At 42.7% G+C, this 27,027-nt stretch overlaps 1 protein-coding gene across 1 annotated transcript; it reads left to right on the top strand.

Annotated features, from left to right (window-relative positions):
• Positions 1-709: 709 nt before the first annotated feature.
• LOC139595677 (D-threitol dehydrogenase-like) lies at positions 710-27,027 on the top strand. The gene is made up of 9 exons (XM_071439209.1): positions 710-936; positions 7,901-8,137; positions 8,756-8,833; positions 10,047-10,263; positions 14,914-15,122; positions 15,635-15,707; positions 20,343-20,460; positions 26,481-26,715; positions 26,803-27,027. The coding sequence occupies exons 1-8, from the start codon at positions 718-720 to the stop codon at positions 26,674-26,676; spliced, it is 1,347 nt and encodes a 448-aa protein (XP_071295310.1). The 5' UTR covers positions 710-717; the 3' UTR covers positions 26,677-26,715; positions 26,803-27,027.

The following is a 27,027-nucleotide window of genomic DNA, read 5'->3' as shown; positions in this document are numbered from 1 at the left end:
CTGGAAGGGAAAGGGATGGAAAAATGCTTCTGGTTTGGGTTTGGGATGTCTGATAGGGGTTAATATGCTTTTTGTGGTGGAGGTGGCTGTGGCCAAGCACTGCACCTTTACAAGTAGAAATCCCCAGGCTTGTATCCTCTTATAAAGCCTATTACACTAAATCTATTCCCAGATTCATTCTTCCCAGATGTTCTCATCTTTGGAGTAATATATCATCCCAGTGAAGTACTCTTATAATCTATTACACTAATACATTGTTCGAAGGACACCACTGATGATAAATTTCTTAAATGATGGTGCTGTCTAGGGATAATGACTCTAAGAGCAAATGCAAGGTAATGTAGTGATTTTTTTTTTATGCTGGATTCCAGAAAGAATATGGAGCCATCTCAAAGCCATTTTCATATGGGGGGAATGTTAAAATATGCAATATTTCAAGCACTATTTAACAAGCACTTGAACAATAGCAGCATTGATGATAAAGGTTCTACATTTAAAATCAGTCCTTTTATTCTGTTGTCTTTTAGCTGCATTTTTAGATGAAATTTTGTCAGACTCTGTGGTTAAACCCTTATTTGAGAGTGTTTTAAGATTAGGGTTTTTTTTAATGATCACTTAAAAGGCTCATTTAATTTTCATTGTGAACAAAGTATAGTCTTTCTCATGGTTTTATTTTCAAATTTTCATTCTTGTCTTTCCACAGGCCAAATTTTTAGGATGTTTGTCCATATGATCAGAGCCAGGAAGATTTTATTAATTGGCAAGCTTAAAGGTTACAGTATCCTTGCTATTGCAGAGGAATTGCCAGACAATGGCAAAATCTTTGCCTGTGCAGAAGAGCTGTATCTTGGAGTGAACAGCCAGGAGGCATTTGATTATTCCTCAGATGGCAAAAAGATTAGCCTGCGAGTGGGACCAGTGGCAGACACCTTGGAGGTAAAATCAGCTGGAAAGGGGGTTTGGGAGTTCTTGTGAAGAGCACATTAAAGAATTTCAGGCAGGTCTTATTTCCTGCGCACACGATGCTGGGTGGTGGCTCTGGTTTGCTTGCAAATGTGTGAACACACTCTTGCACTTATTTCTTATTTTCAGTGTATGATGGGGCAGCTCTGTCACACAAGACAGTTTTTCTCCCTTTTAACTAAAATCCTGCAGCTTTTTGATCAGAGGGATCACAGGCTCTCAATGTAGGTCGGTAGGCTTCAATGGCAGTTTAACTCAACAAGGGTTGGCTTTGTTTCGGGTCCCTAATTCCAAATATAACAAACAGGAAGAATGGATCTGTACCCTGCTGAGCCAACTTTTGAGAAGGACAGCTTGCTCCCAATGTTCACAAGAGCTGGGAAACTCCTGGAGAAGTTTCCAATTCTGCCAAACCTCTCACTATTTTTCCGCACAGCAAACTCTTAGATGAATTAGACCCCACTTTCTCACTTCCAGAGCAATGTGATTAGCCTCAGACAAATAACTACTGTACTTGTTTCATTCTGACTAGTCACTTTGTTCCAAGACAGAGAAATCTTATGATTGCTGGCAGCTCACATTTAATTCCAGTTTGTGGATCTCCAGGATGCTGCTGGGGGTCCAGCATGAGACAGGTGGTGCCCATACCAGGTTCATTAAAAAGCCTTTCTATTATTAATACAAATCAATTTGATCTGATTTCATTTTCAATCAGGATGTGTCAGTGTGAGCTTGATTGTAACTTTATTTGCATTAGCAGGCACCATATTTATTTCTAAAATGAAATGGCCAGGAGCTTTCTGACCTCTGGTTTTCATGACCTCCAAGTTTGATAAGAAAGAAACAAAGAGCTTTGCAAGTATACGAAAAAACGAAATGTTACAGATCACCTGCAATGTGCAGCATTTAAAATCCCAGCTCCCCGCAGTGAGTGTGAAATTAATTGAATTGCTGTTGCTCCCTAGTGCCCATTCTGTGCAACTGACTTACTGTGACTGAATTAAAATATCTAGAGGCAGGCAGAGTACATGCTGTGTAGAGATTAAAGAAGGGAGCAAAGACATGAAAATTAAATCCTTAAAACAGAATGTTGCAATTGATTTTATATCCTCCAATTGCAACATGAAGGCACATCCTGACCCCAGTTCTGCAGGTGCTCAGAACTTCAAATACCTCTTGGAGCTGTTGGGAACAGAGATGCTCGTGTTTGGCAGGAGAGCTCCCAGCATGGGGACACCTTTCTGTGCAGGATTTCTGCACTGGGCTCTGAACTTTTGCTATTCAGTGTGACAGGCGTTTTGTCATCAGTATCAGGACAGTCAGGATTGTCCTACAGCTTTAATCCACAATGGCTGTAAATGCTGAAGCAATGAATTTGGTGGCTTCTCTGGTGCATTTACATTTTGGGCTTCTTGAGGTTTGCCCAGCTGGAGTGTGGCAGCTGCATGGAATGCTTGGGTATGTGGAAGAGGCTCAGCCTGTGGACAGCATGCTGCCTTTCCCCTCCTCGCTGATGACCAGCGTAGGCTGGAGACTGAGCAGGCTTCCTTTGCTGCCTCATGGGCAGCTGAAAGGCAGGAGGACAAGGCAGGAGATGGGGGAGGGATGGCACAGCAGGGCTCTCACAGCTCAGCTTCACAGAGGAGGTGGAGAACATTTCAATCCCTCATGGTCTGCAGGGAGGCTGGTCTAGAGCAGAGCTGGCTAACATTTGCTGAGGAGCACAGTGAGGTTTAGAAGAGCTGGACTCTGGTGAGGATTGTCCTTGCTGCCTACAGAGTCTGCAGCCCTAGGTGTCATTCTAGTCCCTTTGTAGAAACTAGAGGGCAGAGCTGGTCACCCACCAATTGCTCTTTGGAGGTGTCTGATGCAGCTTCCTTGTTTGGTGATGATGGCTGAATCTTACTTCTAAGCTGAGTACAGCAAGGCAATATTTCTGCTTCTCTGCTGCTCCTCAAATTTTCGCAGTAATACAACTCCTGGGAGCAGGATTTGCCTCACTGCCCTGGCCCATTTAAAGCAGGAAAATGTCATCTGGTCTGTAGATTAACTACCTGTCAGGGAACTCCTTCTCTGCTGCATGAAGCTGTGATTCAGCATGTCCAAACTGTCAGAAGGAGTATGACCTCTCCTTTCTGGTGTAAAGGTAGGCAACCCAGGAGCTGCATCCCAGCCTCAGGTATCATCCAGGTGCTGCAGGATGTGTCCAGGGCTGCCCCCACAACTGCCTCTGCCCTTTACAAGGAAGCTGCCAGATCTTGCAGCAGTTGCCATAAGGATGCAGCAAATCTGTGCCAGTGCACCTTTGACAGTGGGGCCATTATGTCACCCCTGTGGCTTTGGCTCTTTCACCTAAACCCATGGCTCAGCAGGGCTGGGAGCAAGCAGAGAGCAGAGCAAAGGCAGCACAGCAGTCCATGGCAGCACCTTGGCCAGGCTCTCTGAAGCCTCTTGGTGCTCCCTTGTGTTATCACACAGCACTGGTGGGGTTGGCCTGTTTCCCTCCCTCTTGTCCCAGATCACAGCCAGCACAAAACATCAGGGATTTTCACCTGTAAATGCTAAGTATCAGAGAGGAGCCAGAGAGCTCAAATGCATGGTAGGGTTCACTTGGTACCTGAGGGCATGGTGATAAATTCCACCTTCCCCATGCATGAGGGACAGACACTGCCAAGCTGGGTGAGGTCCCCAGCAGAGCACAGAGCTCACACAAACCACAACACAGCCCTCTGTGCCCAAGGGCCTCAGGAATTCTACGTAATATTTTGAAATGTGGACTGAGGGGAAGCCTTTCTTCAGGTTCAGTCTCAGGTGCATGTGTCTTTGGTGGGAATTAGCTACCTATTCAACATGTCCTGGGCCAGTGTTTAAAAACATTTCCCAACAAATCTTCCCTTAAGTCTGAACTCTGCTGAGCCATGCCTGGGTAATGTGCCCTGCCATGCATCTGCTGCCAGCAAGAGCCTGATCCTGCACAAAGAGCTTCCTTTAAATCCCAGTGGACTTTTGATGAACAATGGATGCAGGATTGAGTCTGGAGGGAATGCAAACTATCAGGAAATTATTCCCATCCATTATTTTGATATTTCCATTTTAAAATTGAAAATGCAACACAAAAATAACACGGTGTTTGCAGCCAATTCTGCTGATTGCAGGGCATTGTGGAAGCATGTCGGGGTTTGCTTTCTTCTTTTTTCCCTCCTGTTAGCAGACAGAATAGGTGAAGAGGTTGAGCTGCAGATCTCATTTCTCCTGTTTTGCTGCTTGTGAAGTCTGCCAACAGAATCCACCTTGACAAAGTCAAGGACTCTGCGTTTAATGTTGAACTGAGTGAATAAATTATGCATGAAATTGTGTCGGAGTCTCTAGTGTGCTCTAGAATTGCTCCTTTTGATATGAAAGGTTAATTCAGAAAGGAGTCCAAAATAGCTGGAAATTGTGGGGATAAGTGGATAGTATTCACTGTTGTGAGCTGTTATTACTAGAAATTGCATTCCCTCTCTGGCTTCCCTAGAGATTTCGCTTTGCTGGTGAATATAAACTGTACTCAATAGAATAGCATTTAGGAGTAACAAGAGTGTATGTCCACACACAGTAAAATATTCTAATGGTGTTTTAAAAGGAAACTGTACTTTTTCATGTATTCTGTGCACCCCAAGGATGGATTGCTATTACATTTAGGTCAAGAACAAGGCACAGGAAAGGTAATAAGTTTTGAGTACATCTTTATTACAAATATGCTGACTGTATGATCCATATCATAGGAACTGGGCAGTCATTTTTTTTCTGATTGAGTTTGTGTGTGCCTTATGAGAGTGTTGTCTCTGATCAGGACTCCAATCAGGTTTGCTCTGAGCTTTGGCAGAAGATTCATTCATATTTTTATTCGGGATGTCCTCTCCCTGATCTTTTGCTGTATCCATCAGCAGTGCTGCTGTGCCCTTTCTCATGGTCACTTTTGGTACATCTCCTCAATGGAATGCAGTGTTACACCTTTTTTTTTTTTTTTTTTTAATCTGAAAGGAAGTTAATGACTCACTGTAAGCAAAAGCATTAATTTTAGCCAAGTTTGCTCTGAATTAAAACTCTTATTGCCATCTGTTACCATCTATGATGACTCTGTAGCAAGGAGCAGGGATTGCACTGTAAACACTCAGGAAATTAGTTTCAGCAGGATATTTTGCAGGCAGATTATTTCCTTCTGGATCTCAGCTTTCCTCACAGTTGGAGGCATTTGGGCTCTGCCTCTCCAGGCAAAGGACAATGGCATCTCCAGAGTGCTGTGAGATCCCAGGCAGGGCCTGGCCCAGTCTGTGCTGGGAGGGCCAGGGTGTCAATCCCTTATTTTATACTCCCTCATCCATACTGGACGGCATGGAGTTGTCCTCTCCACCACTGTACCAATGTTTCCAGTGCTTGGCTCTGCAGTTAGAGCAGATTTTTAATTTTCTGTCTGTTTTTGTTCAGCAATGGGTGCTGGCAGTGAAGAAACCATCTCCAGTATGGTGCCCTGGCCATGGTGGCCACCTGCCTGGGTGACCTGTGTATTGCTAGCCAAGGGGCTCCAGGAAACAGGGACTTCCCTCTCCCTGTGGCTGTTATCCTGCTGTTTAGAGGCTGCTCTAATGGTAAGGCTGGTTTAAGGAATTTCATGGATTCCTCTTGTAGCCCTGGAACTGTTTCTAGCTAAATACGGAAAACCCAGCAGCAATTATGAAGCTGTGGAAACAAGAAGCCGTTGGCAGGCCCCAGGACAAACTCAGGTTGTTCCTTCCATGTGTCAGGTATCTGAATGCCCAAGTGACCTTTCTGGATGGCCATTCAGGACTCAGTGAAGTGGCAGAAGAGGAATGCCTTAGAAACCATGGCCTGGCACACCCAAGGACAAGCCTGGTGTGCAGTGGTTACACATCCAACCCAAGCACCCTCCTGGGATGGATGCTGTGATGTTGAAAGGTGGTTTATCTCTATCAGAAGACAGATAAGAGACAGATAAGCTGTCAGCAGGTAGGCAGTACAGAAAGAGGGCTGAAATGAGAAGTCCAGCTAATATCCAGAGAGCTGCACAACTCCATATGGACCTAATGAAGTCAATGCATAAAAGTGAGATTCTTTTTCATTAGGGAGCCATCCCACAGAGCAGGAGTAACATATGTTCAGTGATGGCCACATCTGTTTCTGAATGTCTGCCCCCCACCTCCTCCACCCAGGAAGGTTACAAGTCAGAAAGTGGTGATAAGTCATGATAATTACTTGAATTTGGCTTTGGCTCTTTTCCCTGAGGAATGAGACCTCTACCTTCTCTTTGTGATGGGCTCCTGCACCCAGCTTTCATCCTCTGCCCCTTCCTGAAGTACCTACATTGGACAGACTGACTGAGGTGCAGCCTGACATAAGATACTCTTCCACAGTACCAAAAATGTTCCTGCTGCTTTCCACCAATGTGGCTCAAGAGGGAGCCAGGGCAAGATTTTCTTGTTGGTCACGAAATGAAAAGATGAATCCCAGGAATCCAGATGTCCCAGTTTCTACTACATTTTTAACAAACCAGCATATATTTGGCCTTGAGGTCTTCTTTCATTATGGTGTAATGTGTCCTAAATGTGGGCTCGTGAATGCTTTCAGCAGAGTTTCTCTGCTAACAAGCATCCACAGTTAAATGGGACTATCCAAGCTTAATTCCCCCACCACTAACCAGCTCACAATGACACCAGTTTGCACAGCAGAAGAGTTCAGAGCTTCAGTGATCTGCTTTCCTCGATTTCCTTGTCTGATCCACACCCTCCTGCCTCAGAAAGGCTCCTGAAATCTCTCTTTGGGAGCCATTAACCTTACTTACTCCCAAAACCAAACCAGTTTTTCACATTCTGTTGCCTTTGTTGATGCTTTTGCTGGTGCATCCCAAGGGATGGCTCATCACAACGTCTCTAAACACAAAAAGGAAATCTGGATGCAAGAAACACCGTTAAAAGTCGTGGTAGAGACAGTGAGTTCTGGAAAACAGAACTGTTTCTCTTTTCCCTTGAAATGCAAAGACTTGAAAGCATTTCTGCTCGCCGAGATAGGTGGATGAGCTGTTGTTTCATTGCAACACACACAGATGCAGTTAAATAGTCCCAGATGGAATCTGAAATATTCCATAGCAGCCTCTTGGGCAGCGAGTGCATTAACTGCCACAGGAGAAGGCTGTAAAGGCTCCCATCTGGTCATCCATCAACACTTTTATACATTATCATCAGCAGCCTGCTTGGAGGGAAGGTGTGCCACATTTCTGAAAATCCAATTAGATGATAGCAGCCAGTTCTCTTTTATCCTCTCTGTTGCTGAGCCATCCAAAGCATTTTTTTAGATTAAAGAAACATCATTTTCCTTCACAGGGGCTGTGCTGCTTTATCTCTATCATGACCTGTTCTTTCATGTGCTTTATAATTCTATATTAATTAGGATTTCAACCTTTTTCCTGCTACTGAAGTGGGACACACTACTTTGCAATTCCCAGATCTGCTTTATGCCTCTTTTTTTCCCCAGACCGATATAATTGCCACTCTTCAATTTGTTGATAGTTGCTCTTTTGAGAAGAGAGAACTTCTTGCAGCACCTCAGTGTCAGGGTTTGATGTCAGTCTTACCCTGATGGATCAATTTACTTTGACTCAAGGTATGCAGGTGTTTCTGCTGTGACTCTCAACACCATAAGCTGGGACGAGCCATCCTCTTTTATATTCTGATTTTCCTTGAGAAGTTCAGAGATTCATTGCTGAAGAATTGTTTGTAAAGCATGGAAAACTCCCAAGATCTCCAGAAGCATTTCTAGCAGTGTTACCTTAAAAGAACAAGTTTCTGTCTGGTTTGGGGTTTATATAAACAACAAATTAATGGCAACATGCTAAACTTTCAGGTAAATAATTAGTGTTTTCTCTAATATATTTTTTTTCCAGGCATTACATGCTGAGGACGAGCACTTTGATATAGTCTTTATTGATGCTGATCAAAGGAATGCTGTTCAGTACTACAGCTTTGTCATGGATAGCCTCTTGCTGAGCATGGATGCAGTGATCTGTGTAGAGAATACACTCATGAAAGGACAAGTCTACCTGGAGAATGTAACAGATGAAAATGTACTAGCTGTCAGAAAATTAAATGCAGTGATTAATTCAGATCCTCGTGTTGAGCAGGTTAGTGCAATGCCATTGGTTAAGGTGCCTGCAGTGCTGTATCTATGGATTTTGCAAAGTACTCTTTAAAATGCTTCTTTTGTTGGTGCCATTATCCAAAGGACCTAAAATGAACTCAGATTTTATTATAATTCACCTCACTTGAGCTCTAGGTATGAGTCTCTATATTCAGGAGTGGTCCCTGCTCTGTCTACATCTTATAGTGTGTTAAAGGCAAGATAAAAGGAGAGCACTTAAGAGTAAATAATCAGCTCTACAGCACAACTAAAGAATCACCACTCTGCTTTAAAGGCTCTGGGGGCTATAGGGCATCACCAGCACAACAGGAGTCAGCAAAGAGAATAAAAAGAAGAAGTAATAGGATGCACAAATATGTTGTGATTTTAGAAACTGGAGAGACAAGATTGCATTTTTTCCCTAGCATTTGTGTAAGCAATGAGTTTGGAAGAGGAATGGGAGTAAATACAAATGCCTGATATGTTTGTGTTGGAGGGAGCTTCAGCTAAAGAATAGGAGTAGGGGAAAACCTACTGTGGCCTGAGGATTATCCTTCATATGAGTGGAATTTGGGTGACAAAGCCAGGTACCAAGCAGATGAGAATTGTGTTCTATTTGCAGGTGATTTTGCCTGTGCAGAGTGGACTGAGCCTCATCCGAAGGAGCTCTGTGCCTCCAGCTGCAGTGACTGAGTCCAAGGTGGGTATTTCCTCTCTGTGAGCGTTTCTGGGAAAATTTTGACTCTGCCAAGGACAGGGACAAAACAATTTTCAGGAATTTGATGGCAAGAACCCAAACATGGGGTACTGTGATCATGGGTTTAGCAGCTTAGAGCTGGGCACCTTTTAGCATCTCCAGTCCAGGGTTGCACTAAAGCTGATAAATGCTGATTCCTTGCAAAGCCTTTCAGATCAGCTGGTCCTGTGATGAGTCTTTGGAAGGACTGGTGTACTGCCCACCAGGTTTCAGTGCCTGGTGCTCTCCCATCCTTCCCATGCAGAGGAATGTGGGAAGATGGAGCTTGGAGCTGAGGACCAGTAATGAACAAAAACATTTCCGAAATAGTTCATTTTTTTTTGCTCAAAGGCAGCACAGGATGCCCTCATGTGCTCTCTGAGCTAGATGTTTTCATGGCCTTACATTTTGTTTGTCCTAAGGAAAAAATGGTGCTTTTATGTCTCTTTTTTATGTAGTGGGCCTCATCCAGCTGTAATGAAATTCCCATCTGGAATCATAATGGCCTACCTCAGTAAACCCAGACCCAAACATCCTGGTTGTTTTGCAGTTTCTGAGCACTCCCAAAGCTACGCCCACTGGTAATTCCTGGCATTTCAAACTCAATATTTTAAACATCTTGTATTTTGCATTTTGATTCCAGTTGGGGGGAAATGATGTATGGCAGCTGATCAGATGACAGCTTGGTTTAAGTTATTGGCTGATATCTTTATTTGTGCACCAGCCTTGTGAAGATATTTTGATTGCACTCTACTTGACCCAAATCCTGCCTTTGGAACCTTATTTTTAGCCTCTTAGCTGAGCCTCAGGGCAAGATTGGGCCCTGGGGATGAAATAACTGGAAGGCTTAATCAGTCAACTTCTAAGACTTTGTACCCAAGCCAGGCTAGGAAATGCCATACGCTGCTCTCCTGAAAATTGAATGGTTGTAGCATCTCCCTAAAGCACAGCCCTTCTGCTCCATTGTCTGGCACCTTAGTGCTCTGTTTGAGCTTAATATCTGTATGGATAAGGGGGCTTTTTGGCTTGAATTAGTGATGCTTTTTGTATTAATCAATGGGCCAAGAAAACGTGGATCCCTGCTCATGCTCCCACCTCGTTCTCACCAGCAGAGTCCTTAACAGCTGTCAGTGAGCTCTGCCCCTCACTGTGCAGGGTGTTTGTGTTCTTGTTGCAGACACAAGTGGTGAAGGATGAGGTTTTCTGGGGCTGCAACCGGCGCCGCATCCTGGAGCGTCTGCGCTTGGATGGCAGGGTCGCCTATGTCACAGGAGGAGGGCAGGGAATTGGCAGGGCCTTTGCCCATGCCCTGGGGGAAGCTGGAGCTAAAGTGGCTGTGGTGGATCTGGTCCTTGCCAAGGCAGAAGCGGTGGCATGTGAGCTCAGCCTCAAAGGTAAGCACTGAGCGTGGTGGGCGCTGGAATGGGTGGCTTTCCTCCTTCAAACCTGACACTGCTCTGTAGAGCAATCCCCTCCCATCCAGCCCTGGGGGGGAAGTGGTTAGAGTAGATTTTCAAGCCACAGGCACAAAGCTTCTCCTGCCCTGTCAGTGTTGTGCCAGCAGTCACTGATATCACATCATCTCCGAGAGTTATTTATCAATATAAACTCTTCTAGAGAGGCAAAGTGATCCAAACAAAATTCCTCACTAAAAATGTCCAAAGTGGTGAGCCATGGCTGACAAGAACAGAGAAGAGTCACCTTGTACAAGTGAGATCTGTATGACCAGCACTGAACAGACATGGTGCTGCTCAAAGTAAATCAGGCAGGCTTCAGTTTGGATGAATGAAAGATGCAGCCACAAATTCACCTACCCTCTCTTCCAGACCCTCTTCCTTACCACGAGCCAAAACCCCCAAACAGGGTAGTTGTATTGTCAGTCTGAATCTCTCACTGTGCTCTTTAAATTGAAGGCAAGTAATTTTTCAAGTCCTCCTTCAAACATGTGTGCAAGGTCAGATATGGGAACAAAATACTAATAGACATAATAAGTAAAATCCCAAATAAGAGGTAAAACCCCCCACAAGCCACTTCTGTTTTAGCAGTAAAAACAGAAAATGTAACATAAAATCAAATTTCCCCCTAGAGCTGTGCTAAACTGCAATTGTAAAGGGGAAAAAGAAAACTGGAAATATAATTTTAATGATAAAAGAAAGGAAGTATTACTCATTTTATAATTCTTCTGTGAGATTGCACCTGAGCCTTCTTCAAAGTTCAGTACTTCATTGTCTCTAAAGATGGACAATTATGCAGGATATTTTCACATTCCCACATGGATAAAGTCGCCAGTATTTGTTTCCACTCTGACTTCTGCAAAGGATTGGGTCATTAGAAACCATATTCTCCAGCAAAACCAGCCCCTGCAGATGTATTTATATCACCCAATCTCAGGAAGAGACAAAGATTGGTGTCATTCTGGTTTGGATACCATCCTGAGGCTCCCCAGAGAACATTTAAGACAAAACATCCCTGTCTGCACAACCCAAGCTCTGCTAAGCAGGAGACACTTCACATGGCGTGTCAGTGCAATGGTTAAAGCTCTGATCCCAAATAATGACCTAGAAGAAAGTGTCCAGCTCTCATTACAAATTCTTTAGTCATCCAGTCCCTCCTTCCCTAAAGCTTTTCACTCTCTTATGCACCAGAGCCATATGGTTTTGGCACGAAGTGGCTCTGCCCTACACCTTAACTCTCCTTTTGGACATTTTTTCCCTGTGAGATCCTGCATATCAAGCAGAGCTATTCGGATAGAAATGGGCTACTTGATAGAGCCATGAGATTTTGGATGCCAACAGCCTATTGGAAAATGAACTTAACTCATCTCCAGGGCATTTTCAGTAGGAGTTTGATCATCTACCCTTCAATGGCTGCCCTACATCTCTGCTCCTTCAGCAGTGGGCTGCCAGTCTGGAGGAGGTGGGGGGTTGTTCCAAAATGCAGTCATAGAGGTCATGAGGCATAGCAAATACTATTGCAGTCTAAAGTAAAGAAAATCTCACTTCTCACTCTTTACACATCTTTATCCTTTGAGGTCAAATATTATCTATCAATTTGACCAGTGCAGCTGGTCAGGGCACATCTCTTCCATCTCATGATGGGTTTTGAGGTTTTGAATTTATTGTCGTTCCCTGTTGGAACAACCCCCAAACTTTGTAAAGCTTTTGTGAAAGGGAATTATATCCAAATGCCCGTTTTTGGAAAGGATCTGAAAAGGTCAGGTTTTCAATCTCTTTCTCTCCAGAGGTAACTAGAGATTCTAGCCTGGACCTCAGAAGCTTTCCCTTGAAAACTTTTTGTTGAAATCAATGTTTCCATGAAACATTTTGGCTTCAAAGAAGTATCATGCTCTGTTGGAAATAAATTTTGACAAAAAGGTTCAGCTAGCTTTACTCTCAAAATATTCACATGAGTAAATTGAAGCAATCATAACATTAATACGTATTTTTCCTGCTGTAATAAGGACAAAGGGGCTGTGATTTTTTTCCCCCTCTATGGCTGTAGATCTCTAACTCAAAGTTGGAAGCTCAGTGCCCCAAGTCATTCCCATACTGATACTTTTTCAAAACATTTTGCTTAGCTTGCTTAGAGCTGCTCTGCTTCTTATATCAAGGAGCCCTTTCCTGCCTTTTGGGATGGTGCCATCATTTCATGATGAGTTTTAAACATCAGAACGCCTGTGATCTCAGTTTTAGCTTTGTTAGACAGCTCGGGTGTACGTCCCTTGGCTGCAGGGCTCTTTGTTTTTAGATCCTGTGTGAATACCTTTTTCAACAGTTACTAATGGATCCTGACTGAAGAACCAAAAATGATGAAACATAACCAAAAAATCCTAAGGGTTACCTTCCACTACACACACCTCTGTCTTCAGGGGGAATCACTGCCTGTACCCTAAGGGAAGAATTAGTCTGATGGGATTTTTAAAATGTGCATTTTCACTGTAAACTATGCAAATGCCTTGTGCAATGTCACTCCTGATCTTCTTGTCTATATGCAACATGTTACTTCCATTTATAGCGAGAGACCAGAGATGAAGCCTGTGGCAGGGGACGTGTGTGTGTCCCTGCAGAAGGACACCTCAGGCATATCCAGCACAGTGATTGTCTGCAGCACAGAGCCCCTGGGCTCCTCTCCTGCCCCCCTCATCACAAACCTGCCTCCGTGAGCCCCACAAAAGTGAGCTGAGCACTGTGGAGAGGCATCATCCTGTGCTGGATGTCTTGCCTCTGATTGTGTCTATAGATTTGAGGCTATTTTCCCCATAGTTTGTTTTATTTATTATTTTTAACAGGTGGTTTGAGGGGACAGTGGAGAGACAGAAAGTGATTTCCTCCCCCCTCTCAGAGTGCAGGAATATCAGATGAATTGATTAAGGTGGAGTATGGGACTCTGGTTTGAAGTGAGCGTGGTTTTACTGCTTCTTCACTAGACACTCACATGTGGCACCTTTTGTCTCATTTTTATAAACTGACCTGTAAGATGAAGCTCTAAATGGGGTGAGAGTTGGAGGGCAGGTGAAGAGTCTTTCTGTTACCATTAGTAACACACTTGCACCCATTTTATCTGTAAATTTAAAAAGGAAGATTGCAGCAGCTCCCTGTGCATTACATGTCTTGATAACAATTAGGAGTCGCAACAGGGGCTGTCTGGCTATTCTTATTCTTTCAGCATGTTTAGCATAAAACCTGCCATAAAATAAGAAGTCTTGTTTTGTGGCAGAGCATTGCATCCATTTTTTAGTTGTCTGTGTTTTTTCTCTGCCATGGAAATCAAGAGAATGGTGTCATCAGTGAAAGGGGACAGGAGCTCCTGTGCCCTGGCACCCCAGAGTGGCATCACTTTGGGCTGTGCACTCTGACAGGCTCCTGGAGGCACTGGAGAGGAGGAGGAGCTTTTCCATGCAAAAGCCTCTTTCCTGCCACTTTTTCACACACACCACTGGGCAATTCCTGCTTTGCCTTGCTTTCCTGGAAGCCTCTATCTCAGCTTCATTTTGGGAGAGTCTTCCTGGAAAAGGCTTATCCCTTCTTTTAAATGTTTCATCAGAATGATCTAAAAGAGGTACCAGTGTGGAACAAATTTGTCATTTATATAGAAGAAAAAGATCTTTCTTTAATAGCTGCAACTTCTTACCCAGACTGCTGATCATAGTCCAACCCCAGTGGGTGCCTCCTTCCTTCTTTAATTAAGACCCATTTCACCACAGCCCTTATTGGTGTAGCCTTGTTTGGTTTTGAGGATGGGTATAATCCCAGTGGCATCAGGTCTGGTATAATCCCCCTGGCCTCAGCAGGCTTCTTATGCTGTTTAACAATAAGGTTATTTAAAGCTGATTTTTATAATTAATTAAATGAAGTTATTTACAGATCAGCCCTGGTGCAAAAGTCAATGGCTGGATTATTTTAGGAAAAAATGCAAAGCTTCTTAATATTTTAAATTTGGCAAATCATTTCCAGATGGCTGCATTATTCTGGCAGTGTGATTTGCAGTAAATAAGTCACTATGACTGCCATACCTGTGCACCTGCAGGTATTCCCACTTAGCTCCCACTAAAACTGGTTTGGTTTTGTCTGAGTCTCCCATCTCTCTGCATGCTGTAGTTCACCCAGAGAGCAGTTTGGGACAAATTAATTTGATTTCTGTAGCATCTTTGGGGGGGACCTGGCAGAAGAAAAGGCTCTGTAGAGCGGCTGGGAGCTGGGGAAGCTGCAGTTGAGGGTTTGGACAGAAGATGGTGCAGTGTTCCACGCTTCATCCTGCCCGAGTGGCAGCTGTGGCTCCCACACCTGGGCTCCAGGCTGCTCTCCAGCCAGCGAACCTCGCAGCAGTCAGCAACTTTATAATGGTATTGCAGTAACAAACACACCTTTTGCTATTATTTGTGGAGCAATGAATTAAGGTGGAATATATGCACACACACATGTATGTATAAAATACAGCTATATATAAAATATCTCTATATATGAATTAAAAAACAATCATAAAATAGAATTTTTTTTCCCCCCATGAATTCCTGTGCTGACTCCATCACTCTTATTTCTATGCAGGCATTAAAAGCCTTGCCCTGGCAGCAGATGTAAGCAAGCCTGAGGATGTGCAAAGGATGGTGGATGCAATTGTGGCTCGCTGGGGCACAGTCCACATTGCATGCAACAATGCAGGAATCAATCTGAACTCTGCAAGTGAAGAGACTTCCCTGGAGGAATGGGACAAAACTTTTAATGTTAATTTACGAGGATTATTTTTGTGCTGCCAAGTAAGTGTGAAATACTGCACTGGTTAGTTTTGCAAATGGGTATTAATATTCTAAGTGTTTATCTCAAGGTATAATAGCACTTTATTAATAATTATCACAATAGAATTGGTCCTAGTTTTGGTGGAGTTTAGAAGAGATTTGCTTCATATTAGTTAGAGATTTTGGTCAATACATTCAAAAGCAGCTGGTACTTATTGGCAACCCGAGCCCAGGCATTAAAGAATAGCCAAAATTTTTTTGAAGGGTGGTTATTTGAAAAACCAGAAAGCTTGGAGGGGGGAATTCCCAACATTTGTGATTTTTTTGAAAAAATATTGCCAGCAGTGGAGAGGTGTGAAATGGCAATGGGATTTTTCCCTGCATCAGCCATTTTTATACCAAGTTTTTATATCAGGTACTTAAAAAAAATGTGTTAGCACATCAACTCTTCTGAAAAGACTAATTTATTATCATGTCATTATTAGCACAATCACAGAAAGGGTCACTGGTCTTTCCTTTAATTTCTGTCACAGGCTGCAGGCCGCATTATGCTGAATCAAGGATATGGGAAGATAATTAACACAGCATCTATGGCAAGTTTAATAGGTGAGTGATGAGAGCTAACAGTTGTGCTTCAGAATCCATATTTTAATTACTACCGATGCTATTTGAATCAATTAAACCTGTATTGGGAAGGAGTAAATCACTGACATTTCATATTAGAGGAAATGTACTACAAAATTTTTATTGATATCATTTTTCAACATTTATCTGTCCTCAGTGTTTTAGAGCACTTATTACTTTTTATAGAAAAGGTGGAGTCACCTTCTCTGACTCTGGAGCAGATACCACAGGAGAGGTGCTGTTCCCTCCAGGCTGTTCCAGGCAAACTCCTTGGCATGTGGGAAGCTGAGCCCACAAGATGCTTACAAGCCACCCAAAGGATTTTGTGCCAATATTTGCCCTGGTACCCATGGATTTTATAACATTCTCATTGCCAACAGGTGCCTGCACCAATGCTGCTGAATCAGCAGTGTCATCAAAAGGACCAATAAACCATTGTAACATATGGAATGAAATCCCTACTGCTGAGCTAATCTGGAAGGCTGCTGAGCTGAAGCCCATGTAACAAAAATTGATCAATTACACAAATTAAGCATAGCCCTTTAGGAATTTATTTTATTGGTCTGGACATCTGTTGCAGTATTGTCCAAATCCAAAAATCAAATGGTGCCTTGGGTTGCCAAGTTAGGCAAGAAAATCTAGTAGCTATAAAAGTACAACTGAAAACCCCTGTATTAATATCATGTCCATCTGCTGAATGTTACATAAATATGCAGTCTTTTTATTTTCCTTTGGAATAATGTTTATTTTTACTGTGCCCAGTTTGACATTCAATGTCATTCTACTCAGTTTATTGCACAGTAACTTTAAATGGTTCTTCAAAAATCCATTTATAATGTTGTTGTTGTTAATATTTTTTCAAGTGTCTTTACCAGCTGTTTTACTTATGCTTAAACACAGGCACCACCCCTTCATCCCAACTTTGTAAAGTTACAAAAACTCCCCAAGAAAAGTAGTTCTGAAAAGATTGTGTTGCTTTAAATTTCAAATACCTCAGGCTTTCCTGCTCTGCTCTGAGCAGTCGGGCTCTGGTCTGTGCTTGGGCTGTCACCATCCACATCATTGTCACAAAGCAAAATTTCCTGGGATGTAGTCCATCCTGGAGAAAGGTAGGAAGCTCTGGGAATTGGCACAAACTGGGGATCTGCTGGTTTGGCACACAGCTCCCAGCCTTGCTGCAGCCCAGCAGTGGTCTGCTCTGCTTAAGCAGAGGCTTTTTCCAACTTTTCAGTCGGGGCTTGGCGCAGCTCTGCTGAGCTGGGTGGTGATGCCATTCCAACCCAGCATCCATCCCAGCCCCAGCTTGGAGCTGCACCTCCTTGGCTGGTGAGCCAAGCCCAGGGGATCTCATCTGAAGGCAGTACCTGTCCTGGAACAGAAAGGAACGTTGGAAAGCAGCCCTGAGAGCAACCTGGAAGGGTCATCCCAAGATGCATTTAAATGTCAGTGAAAGTTAATGCATGCTAGGCCAGAAGTTAAGAGATGGAGAGATGTGTTTACCTTCTGAACCTGTTTGAATCTTGGCATTGAGAAAATCTAGTAGTTATGAAACTACGACTGAAAACCACGATGTTCATATCATGTCCATCTGCTGAATGTTAAATAAATATGTTGGTTGGTTGGTTATTTAAGTACGTTGGCCAACTGGCATAGTATGAAATGTTTCTAGAAATAGTTAGGGGATATTTTTTTTGTTGTTGTTGTAGGTTGAGTCCTTCCTCAGAAATACAGGAAAATGAGGAGACACTTAGCAGGATAGGGAGGTTTTTGTTTGTGATTTTTCCAGATACACTGCTCAGAATCAGCTTTAATTAATCGAAGATAAGCTGCATACATTTTGCATATGTGCGTTTTGATTCTGGTGTTCCAATGGAATTATTCCAGGCGTTCGCTCCAGCAGCAGTGCCGTTATCACAGGTGTAACTCAGAGCTGTAATTTTTACAGTGAATATCTTCAGTGGGAAGTGGTCTGCTCTGCTCTGCGGGCACCTCTCATTAATATTGTGTGGCTGCTTCAAGGTCAGGCTGGGAGCCCGATGCACCAAACAAGGGGGCAGCAGCAGTGTCAGGTTGTTGTGGTATAACCCCACAGCCCTTCCCTCTCTCCCCCAAGGATGGGAGAGAGAATCTACTGGGAAAAAAACCCCAGCCAAAGTCAGAACAAAGGTGTTTAAAACATAATACAGCTAATGTTGGCAGAATTTTTATCTGCTTTCTCCTATCATCTGTTTTGAATAGGAGTGAGTGTCCTTCTCAGAAGCATTAGCAATGCAGATTTTTTGGTGAGACTGCTGGAGGCATGGCTTTATTCACAAGCCCCATTTGGTATGAATTTGGAGGGTTACAGATTTGCTCTTCTCTCTGTAAAAGACCACCTTAGGTGAGGGAAGAGGAGGTGGCAGGGGATGCTTAGCTGCAGAAATCCCATCCAACGCCAGAGATTCACAGCACCTGTTGGCTTCTCCTTGAGTTCTTCCAGTTGAGAGGGGCTGAGTGTCTCAGCAGGGGAAAATTTCATGCTCCTAATTACCTTCTTCAGATATTCTTATAAAGACAAAAGTCCATGGAAAGACTTTTGATAGCTGTGTCTCATCACCCAAGTCAGAAGCTGATTCTCGTGGCTTGCAGCACTTGTTCTCACCCACATGCACTGTAGGTGCAGAGCCAGTGCCAGAACTCCTCTCCTCTTAGCAAGTGACCACCAAAATGATTTATCACAGACAGACATGTTTGGAAAGTTTAGCAAAGAACTGCTTTTGGGAGGTTACAAGGTTAACTACCGAAGTTGTATGTAACTTGGAGCTGATGCATGGCAATTAATCAAGAAATTACGTTCCACATCTCTTTGAGAGCCCCCACGGCGCGCTGCGTCAGGGGGCAGCAGGCACACACTGAGGGCAAGGCAGTTCTGCTGGTCAAAATGCAAATTATTTCATATTGAACGAAAAAGAGCACAGAATAAATGCTGGCAGAGGAGGGCCATGGTAGGGAACACTCTTTTTAGCAAGGAAAAGGCCTCTGAATTCTGAGCAAACCTGCAGCATATGCAGAAAAAAACCCCCTCTAATTGTTGCTGCCATCATGTGTGTGCTTTAAATCTATTCATAAACACCTCTGTTCAAGGCAAAGGTCCTTGTCCACATACTCACTGATATGCAGCAAGGCTTTTTGGCTTTTTCAGAGTTTGGGTAACTCAGTTATTGCCTTTCCACCCTTTACATTGACATATTCAAACCCAAGAGTTTAAGTCAATAAAATCAGTAGTGGGCGTGTTGGGATGCCATGGGTGGGAGTGATATAGAACTGATGCATCAGCTTAATTTATTGAGACCAATTTAATGCCAGCTACCAGTGCTGCTTATGTGCTTTTATCAAAATGCTGGGAGTTGGGGTTTGGCTGCTGAACCCTGTGCAAATCCAGTGATTCCCTTTCTTCCAGGGTTCAGCATTATCCAACCCCACAGGCTGGAATTGCCTGTCTTTGTGACTACTGATATTTGCCCTGATTTCCTCCTCTCTCCCTCCATCAGAGTCAGCAGCTCAGTGAAGCTCTGTGCTGATACAGAGCTGATTATGGATGGGTGCTTTGCACTGGATTTCTTTAATGAAGTCCTAATGGCAGGAGAGATACTTTGTGGGTGTGAATCCCAGCACCTGGACTGACTTGGATTGACTCCTGTGGGTTTAAGGCACTTTACACCCACTGGGGATTTGTCCTTAAGTAGCTTTCACTGAGCTGGAGAGGGGCAGAGCCACCCGAGCACACGGCACTAACAAGCTTGAACATTGTAATTAGCAAGCTGATCATTTTCTGTCTTTGACTGACATGTGACATCTCTGAAACATTTTCAAAAGCTTCAGATTTTGAAAGTGGTGGGTGTTCTGAATTTTTGGGATGCACCTGTGTTCACATCCACACAAACATTCATTAGATCATAAGATGTGTTTGCCTCAGACTATGGATAATTTAAAAATTAGGGAGAATAATTTGTTCCAAGAAGCTATATATAATATGTTATATAAAATCTCTTATGCACTTATATCATATTCTATCATATAATGTCATATCAAACAATTTACTGTTACATTCAGCTACCACATATTATCTACCACATATTATTATAAATAATATTAATATATTACATAACACAGAATATATATGTCAGACATTATATCATTGATTATATAATATTTTATAATTATATTATAATGTATTTTATTAGTATTACAGTGCACAAGTATATAAACATGCATATGTGTACAATATATGGATGTGCATGTGTGTGATTATTTATCTTTCTTCAGAGCAGTCAAGTATTGCATATATATGTTTAATACATCAGCTTTTTCTTTGCCCAAATATAGGATCTTTTAAATGTCTTTATTTTTATTTTCACCATTGTTTTCCAGCAGCCCATCTGCTGAGACAAAATTGTTAGATGGCAAAATACATATTTAGGGGTTTGTGTTGTAGGTGGCTGAATTCTTGCTGCTTCCTGCCTGGTACCTGGGAAAAGGGCAAATAGCTCATCTCAATGCAGGGAGTTGTCTGTGTAGTGCCTGAGCTATTTTAATTTGGGAAGAATAAATAATTTTCTTCTTCTGAATCCCTTGTAGTCCCTCACCCACAGAAGCAGTTGGCGTACAACGCCTCCAAAGCCGGGGTCGTAAAATTAACACAGACATTGGGAACCGAGTGGATTGACAGAGGAGTAAAAGTCAACTGCATTTCCCCGTAAGTAAAATGTAGTCTCATTTTGAAACTACAAAGGGAATGAAATGTTCTACAAAGCTCAAATGAACACTATCTCAGCAAATAAAGTTTCTAATTAGCAGGTGGATTGCAACCCTTTTTATGTTGTCTTTTCCTTAACAAAGGTTTAAATACTTAGAACCGAGCCTGCTCTGTTGCTGTGTATACTCAGGGATTTAAGGAGAGGTTTTAGCATTTGGTAATAGGTTTTCTAATAATGTAAAGGGTAGTTTTTAGCATTTCCCTTCCAGATGAAATATTTCCTTAGTCTGTCCAAGCCTTCTGTGGTTAAAGAAAGGGTTTTTGACACTTAACAGGCAATACTTCTTTTCCCTTTTTACTTGATACAAATACGTAGGCACGTATTTGTATTTAAAAGCTACATTTTATTGCTGTTATTGAGCTACTGTTCAGCTCCAACAGACACAGGAGGCCTGGTGTAGTTTTGTAAATATATATGTATTTATTTATTACAAATTGCATTTTCCTTATTTTTGGAGATTTCAAGCTCTATGTTTTAGGGTATTTATTCACAAAGAAAAGTTTTCCTACCAGATCCACTTTGTCTCTCCCTGTTTCTCACACACATGCCCAACCAGTCATTTTATTAAACAATTAGCAGTGCATGATAGTGCTGAGCAGAAACCCAAGTGGATAGCGTTAATTGGAAGCGGTCAAATTCTGTAGACCATTGAAGTCAATCAGAGTAACTAAGAAGGGCAGGATTTTAACCCAGGAGTTAAATTGTAATAATGAAGATAATAATGTAGATCAAATTAGGGAAAACAAATTACATATTTTAATCCACAAAGTGGAGGGGAGAAAAAAATCACAGAGCTTAATGGCAAGTGCTTCTGTTTTTACCGCTGGTCTGCTCTCCCCTTGCTTGTGCTAGCTGTCTTCCTTATGATTATTTATTACTAATTATACCAGAGACTCCAGCCGTCACTCTACGTGATCCACAGATTCTTTCAACAGCATCTTACTTCCTAATGGGATTTTCCCCATGCCCATGCTAGCAGCACTGTAATGGTGTTCCTACAACTAGCACTAGTGAATTTACACTGGCTTTCGGGAGCTGGGGAGATGAAGGGAATTAGGGAAGCTCAGCAGGACCTGGCAGGAATTGTGTCTGAAAACATACGGGTAATCTGCACCAGCAGAGGTGGGATAGTTGTGCCACATTCACAGCAATTATGGATGAGAAGGCTCTTACAGGAGGAATTACCCATTTCCTAGGAGCTTACATAAATTTAAAAAATAGTTACCAAATGATCAAAACTCATTGTTTTGTACAGCTTGGAAGCAAGCACTCACTTCTAGAGAAGTTATATTTCTGGAGACAGTTGCCAGAGCACGGAGAAAAAATAGACAGCTTTTCTTTCTAATTTTTAAGGCAACACAGGGTTGCACTTTGATCATCTCTACCTGTCTTAAACTCTAGCTCTGAGTTCAAAATTCTACAACAAAAAGGGGGTGATGTATTGCCTTTTTGGAGGAATAGCCAGGAAGGACATATGGAGAACAAATATTTTGCTGTCTTTGAGGTGCCCTGTTGTGGACAGAACAGTTTTCCCTAATGCAGGTGGGAACCTGGATTGAGCTGCTTTGGAGACCAGCAGAACTTCCCTCACAGAGCCTCCAAGCTCTGGCTGAGCCCCTCATGATGGGATTGCCCAGGGACCCCTGGGCATGAGGAAGGAGCCTGCAGCAGTTCACGGAGCTCAGATCCCTCATCACATGAACAAAACCCACTTCTGCTTCTGAGTGAATGACTATTCACATTTATAGTCCTGTCTGTGTGAGATGTGAACCTGCATTTCAGTGCACATTTGGACCCATCCCCAGACCTGTGGACCCCACTAGTGTCACTGTCTCTTGATGTGACTCACCAAGGACCAGGAACAGCTTTGACTCGCTTGATCTGAGTAGCCAGCACCAGCAGGAGCCTCAGTGTCATCTTATAACAGGATGGGATTTTAAGGAGTCTGAGGAGAACAGATGTAGATATAAGGCATTATGGTACCCAAGATCTGGAAAAGAAAATATCTGTGTCCTTAAGTACTTTGCCCCTCCCAGTCATGGTTGCATTAAAGCTTTAAGGCACTCCCAGTGTGCCTCTGTCTGAAGCTTCAAATGCTCCAGTCTGGCCTTAAACATTATTTCACCATGCAAACCTTTTGGCCTTTTCCCCCTCTTCCTATCTGGTCACTTTTTATCAACTTAATTTCTTAATGAGTGCATAAAACTTATGCAGAGCAATGCATAAAAGTTAGCAATGCATAAAATGTTATGACAGAGTCCTTAGGATGATTTATTACCTTTATAAAATTGAACATGCAGGCTTCTCTTGCTGGCCAGGCAAACCTGATGCCTAGGGAGAGAAGGTGGCTGAGATTCCCTGGATGCTTTGGCTGACTTACACTGTTGCTGTCGTGGAACCTGTGCTCAGTGCTTGCACCACCCTCCAGTGCCATCACCTCATAGCCTGCTGCATAGCTGATGCCAAAAAATGAAGGTGGTCTTGGAGTCTTCCTGAAATGGATGTGGGGGTTGAACTACAGAGGGTGTAATCAGGGAACTTTACAGAGCACTGACTGATGCCCAGCTGCCCATAGGATTTAGTCTCTTTGCTGGTTCCAGGACATGGAAGTGTGTTGGGTGTGATGGAAGAGGAAATTCTGAAAGGTGTCTGGTTTTTGGCATGTGCAGCATTGAACACGTCATTTTTGCAGCTATTACACTGAATCAATGTCCATTTTTTTGGCTAATTACTGCCTTCTTGATTAGCAAGACATGAAATGCCATTATGTGATGATCTTTGGGAAGGGCAGGTGGAAGTTGATATTAAGGTTGACTCACAGCCAGGCCTGCAGCCCTGGGGGATGAACCATGTTCCCTCCTGATGGGCTGCAGGGATTTGGGTTTGGGCTGCTGGGCAAAGAGCCTTTGTGTGCCCAGCATCCTGCCCTGCTCCTCTGAAGGCAGCCACACAGTGCTGCCCCAGGCTTGTAACCCCAGAAAGCAGGCAGAACAGGATCACTGCAGGTTTGGGGAACACCCCATAAGGGGGAAGGAGAGGCAGAGCTGGCAGGTGAAGGAGCACCCCAGCATCACCTGAAGGCATCCCAATTAAGCAGCATTACTATCCCCATTAAGCAGCAGTCGTTGCTGGTAAGTATCTTTGGACTTAAATCTTAATTCCTTGGGAGATGTCCCAATTAAGTGGATCTTGTGATTAAACACTTCCTGATTAAGTGGAGTGTACTTAACTCATTCAAATTAATAACTCATCTGAAAGAAATCAAGTTACACACAGATGGAATCTTTTTTTGCTCTCATTTGGGGATTGAGTGCACGTAACAATTCCAGTTAAGTATCTGGTAAGTGATATTTTTCTTAATGTGTCTCTCGAAGTGGAAATGTTTCAGGCAATTGTTTTTTTCTCCTTTTTTTTTAGCAGTCTTTTTTTTTCCTTCATGTCCAAAATTGTCCTGTGTATCAATAATGAAATATTGATGCTCATATCTAACATTAAGAAACCAGCAGTTTGATATTACATTGACATGCAACAGAAAAGTACTGATAGGCTCAGCACTGAATACAAGATGAGGTAGGGAATTAATGCATTGGCAGTTGTCTTTGCTGGAACTGGTTAGGAGCCAACTAAAATCTGCCTAAAAGGGTTCGACAACATTAAATTGCCCAACTTGGCACCAAGCTTTCCCAGAAGATGTGTAGTATCAATGACATGCCTAATATTTATAGTGCCATCAGTATGTGTGTTTGCAACTTTTAAGTTTTGCGCTGTATTTTTTTCTCATTTCTATAACAAAAATTTGTAGTGAAGTTTGGTTTCACATCTAAATTTTTGCTACGTGGAGTGAACCTAAAGAAAGGTCCAGCAAGAGGCACGGCATGGTGATTCACACACTGCAGTGATCAGACCAAAGATCATTTTTCATAACAGATTGAAAAACGTCCTCTTTTTAGCAAAATCTGTTGTGCTGGAGGACTGTGTGTTTTATTCCCTAATCTGCATTCCCTTGAGGTTAAAATGTATCTGTAAATGAAAAAAAACAAGAAAATCATATGGATCTTATTCTGGTCTCTGCTAGTGTAAAGCCAGAATGATGATGACGATGGTGATGGTTTTGTAAGCTCAGTGAGAGGCACGTAAGGGAAAGGAGTTCAATATATTTCATGTCTGCTGCTCAGAGCATGTTTCTCTCTGAAGCAAACCAGTTCTTGAGGAGTTTAGAAAAGCAAAGGAGACTATGGGGCTCTGCTTGAAGGAAATAAGTAAAGCATTCACAGTCCTATACTGGAATGTGCTTGATTTTGCTACATTGCCAGAACTTAAGTGAGCTGCGTCGCTCAGTGTTTCTGAACTGCTCTGCTCTTTATTGACAATTACAATAAAATATAAAGCTGATATTTAAATCCTGCCTGATTAGTGCGAACAGAAATGTTTGGGGGAAAATCTGAATTAGTTCCACTTCATAACAGAGTAAATAGTGGATTTCAGCCTTCATTTAAAACAAAAGGTAAATCTCATACCCAGAATCCAGTCTGTCTCAAAAAATTATTTCCTTGGAAGTCTAAATTGGGATGCCGATGAAGTTTCAGAACAAAACGGGTATTTTTATACTTTGTTCATTTCATATTTATCACTAGCTTGTTTGCTAATTTTCATTTGCAAGAGGCAATTCTTCCAGCTAACTGGCTGCCTCAATGGGCCACTGATTTCTTTGAAGTGACAGTCTGTAAATATGCATAAAAAAGAGATGCAATTAGCGTGTGTGTGGTTCAGTGCAGCCTGATTTCATTGGCAAGTTTACCCACAGTGTTGATAAGCTACATTATCTAGAAAATTGGCCGCTGAAAAACAGCACCTCTGATTGCCAGCAAAGGTTCCAGATAACAGGGTGCTGAAGAGAAATATAATTGAGGTTGAATATGTTAACCAAGGTGTCACATGCTCCTTAGAAGCGCTAATTTATCAGCATGTTGGAATTTTTATTAACATTTGGAATGCATTTCTACCACACTAATGAAGTGGAATTGGCAGTTCAGGTTTTAGTTATTGTCATTTCTGAGAAGTTAAATGTAATTTCTCGTTAGACACAGTTATGTAAATATATTTGTTCAGGGGCTGAAAAAATTATACATTTTGCAAAATACAAATATGTTGTTAAGGAGGAGTATGACAAATCAGTTGCAGTTAAAGTCATAAAAGCCAGCCAAATCTTTGCCCTGCATTGTGCTTCCTGCAGCATTTTAGGGCACCTGGAAAAAAACCAAACTTAGGAGAGTTTTAATAAATGGTGGAATCAGTCATTAATGTAAAAGAGGCATGACAAGTAAATCAGTGTGATTTGTCAGTTGTTGGTTTAAGGGGCATCACACTGGGTGTGTTGTGCTTATCTCTGCCCCTCCTTTTTTTGTGTGAAAAGGCTCTGGTGCCCAGAAGGGTGCTGGCTTTTGTTCCCCTTGTTGTTTAACATATGGGGAGTTGGCCTGTTTTCAGTTTCTGGGCTGTACACAAGCACACTGTATGACATTAGTTGTAGAGTGATGAGAAATTGGTGGAAGGACAACCGTTCCCAAGAGCCATGACAGACCCAATTCAAAGCACTTTCACTTCCAATGCTGTACTTGTTTTCTGGAAAAGAAATTTAAACTGGTGATTATGGGTTACCTGAAAGTAAGGGGGTTGTGCTATTAGCTGAGAAGATCATGTGAGTGTATGTGTACTTGAAAGGAAACTCCTGAGCTGCCCATCAGCAGTGGAAGGCGATGATAGGAAAGGAGCGCTATGGAAGTTTGCACCGTGACTTTCAGCGAGGACAGAGCAGGCTGGATGTGCTCATCTCCTTTGTGCTGTTACCCTGCTTTCCTTCTGAATTAACATTCTGAATTAACATAAAACACCTCTAGGTGCTGCCTTTCCTTCTGGGCAGGACTCGTTGCTAAACCCTTGGTCGGTGTGCTCGCTGCAGGGGCATCGTCGACACGCCGCTGATCCGCTCGCAGGAGCTGCGGCCGCTGGTGCGGCGCTGGCTGGCTGACATTCCTGCTGGAAGGCTGGCCCAGCCCACAGACCTGCAGGCTGCTGTGGTCTACCTGGCCTCCGAAGCCTCTGACTACATGACAGGCCACAACCTGGTCATCGAGGGTGGCCAGAGCCTGTGGTGAGAGGCGTCCTGCAGTCTCCCTTCTCACGGGCCTTGGAAAGTGAGTATTAAAGTTAAGCTTAGCCCCAGCTTTGCCTTGTGTGACTACATAGCCAGCTAATATGAAATTATTGTTTTCTTCTTTCAGGTGTTAATTTGGAGACTTGTATAATGCACAGGAAGAATAAGGCAAAAAAAAAGGGCAATCTTTCAGTTTTCCAGCATTTTCGTGTTTTTCACTGCGCAGTCACATTTCTGTTAAATTAGTATTTAATGATATAAAAGTACATTTACTGCAGTGAGATTTGGCTATTATTTAAGTTTAACAGGGGGCATTTTAAAAGCAATCAATATTAGCTGGTCTGTGTAGTTT

Source organism: Agelaius tricolor, unplaced genomic scaffold, assembly GCF_023055355.1.
Source record: "Agelaius tricolor isolate 1412-34295 unplaced genomic scaffold, bAgeTri1.0.p SCAF_14, whole genome shotgun sequence".
NCBI classification, from domain to species: Eukaryota; Metazoa; Chordata; class Aves; order Passeriformes; family Icteridae; genus Agelaius; species Agelaius tricolor.
The sequence above is the reverse complement of the archived record's forward strand: the minus strand, read 5'-3'. Positions and strand labels throughout refer to the sequence as shown.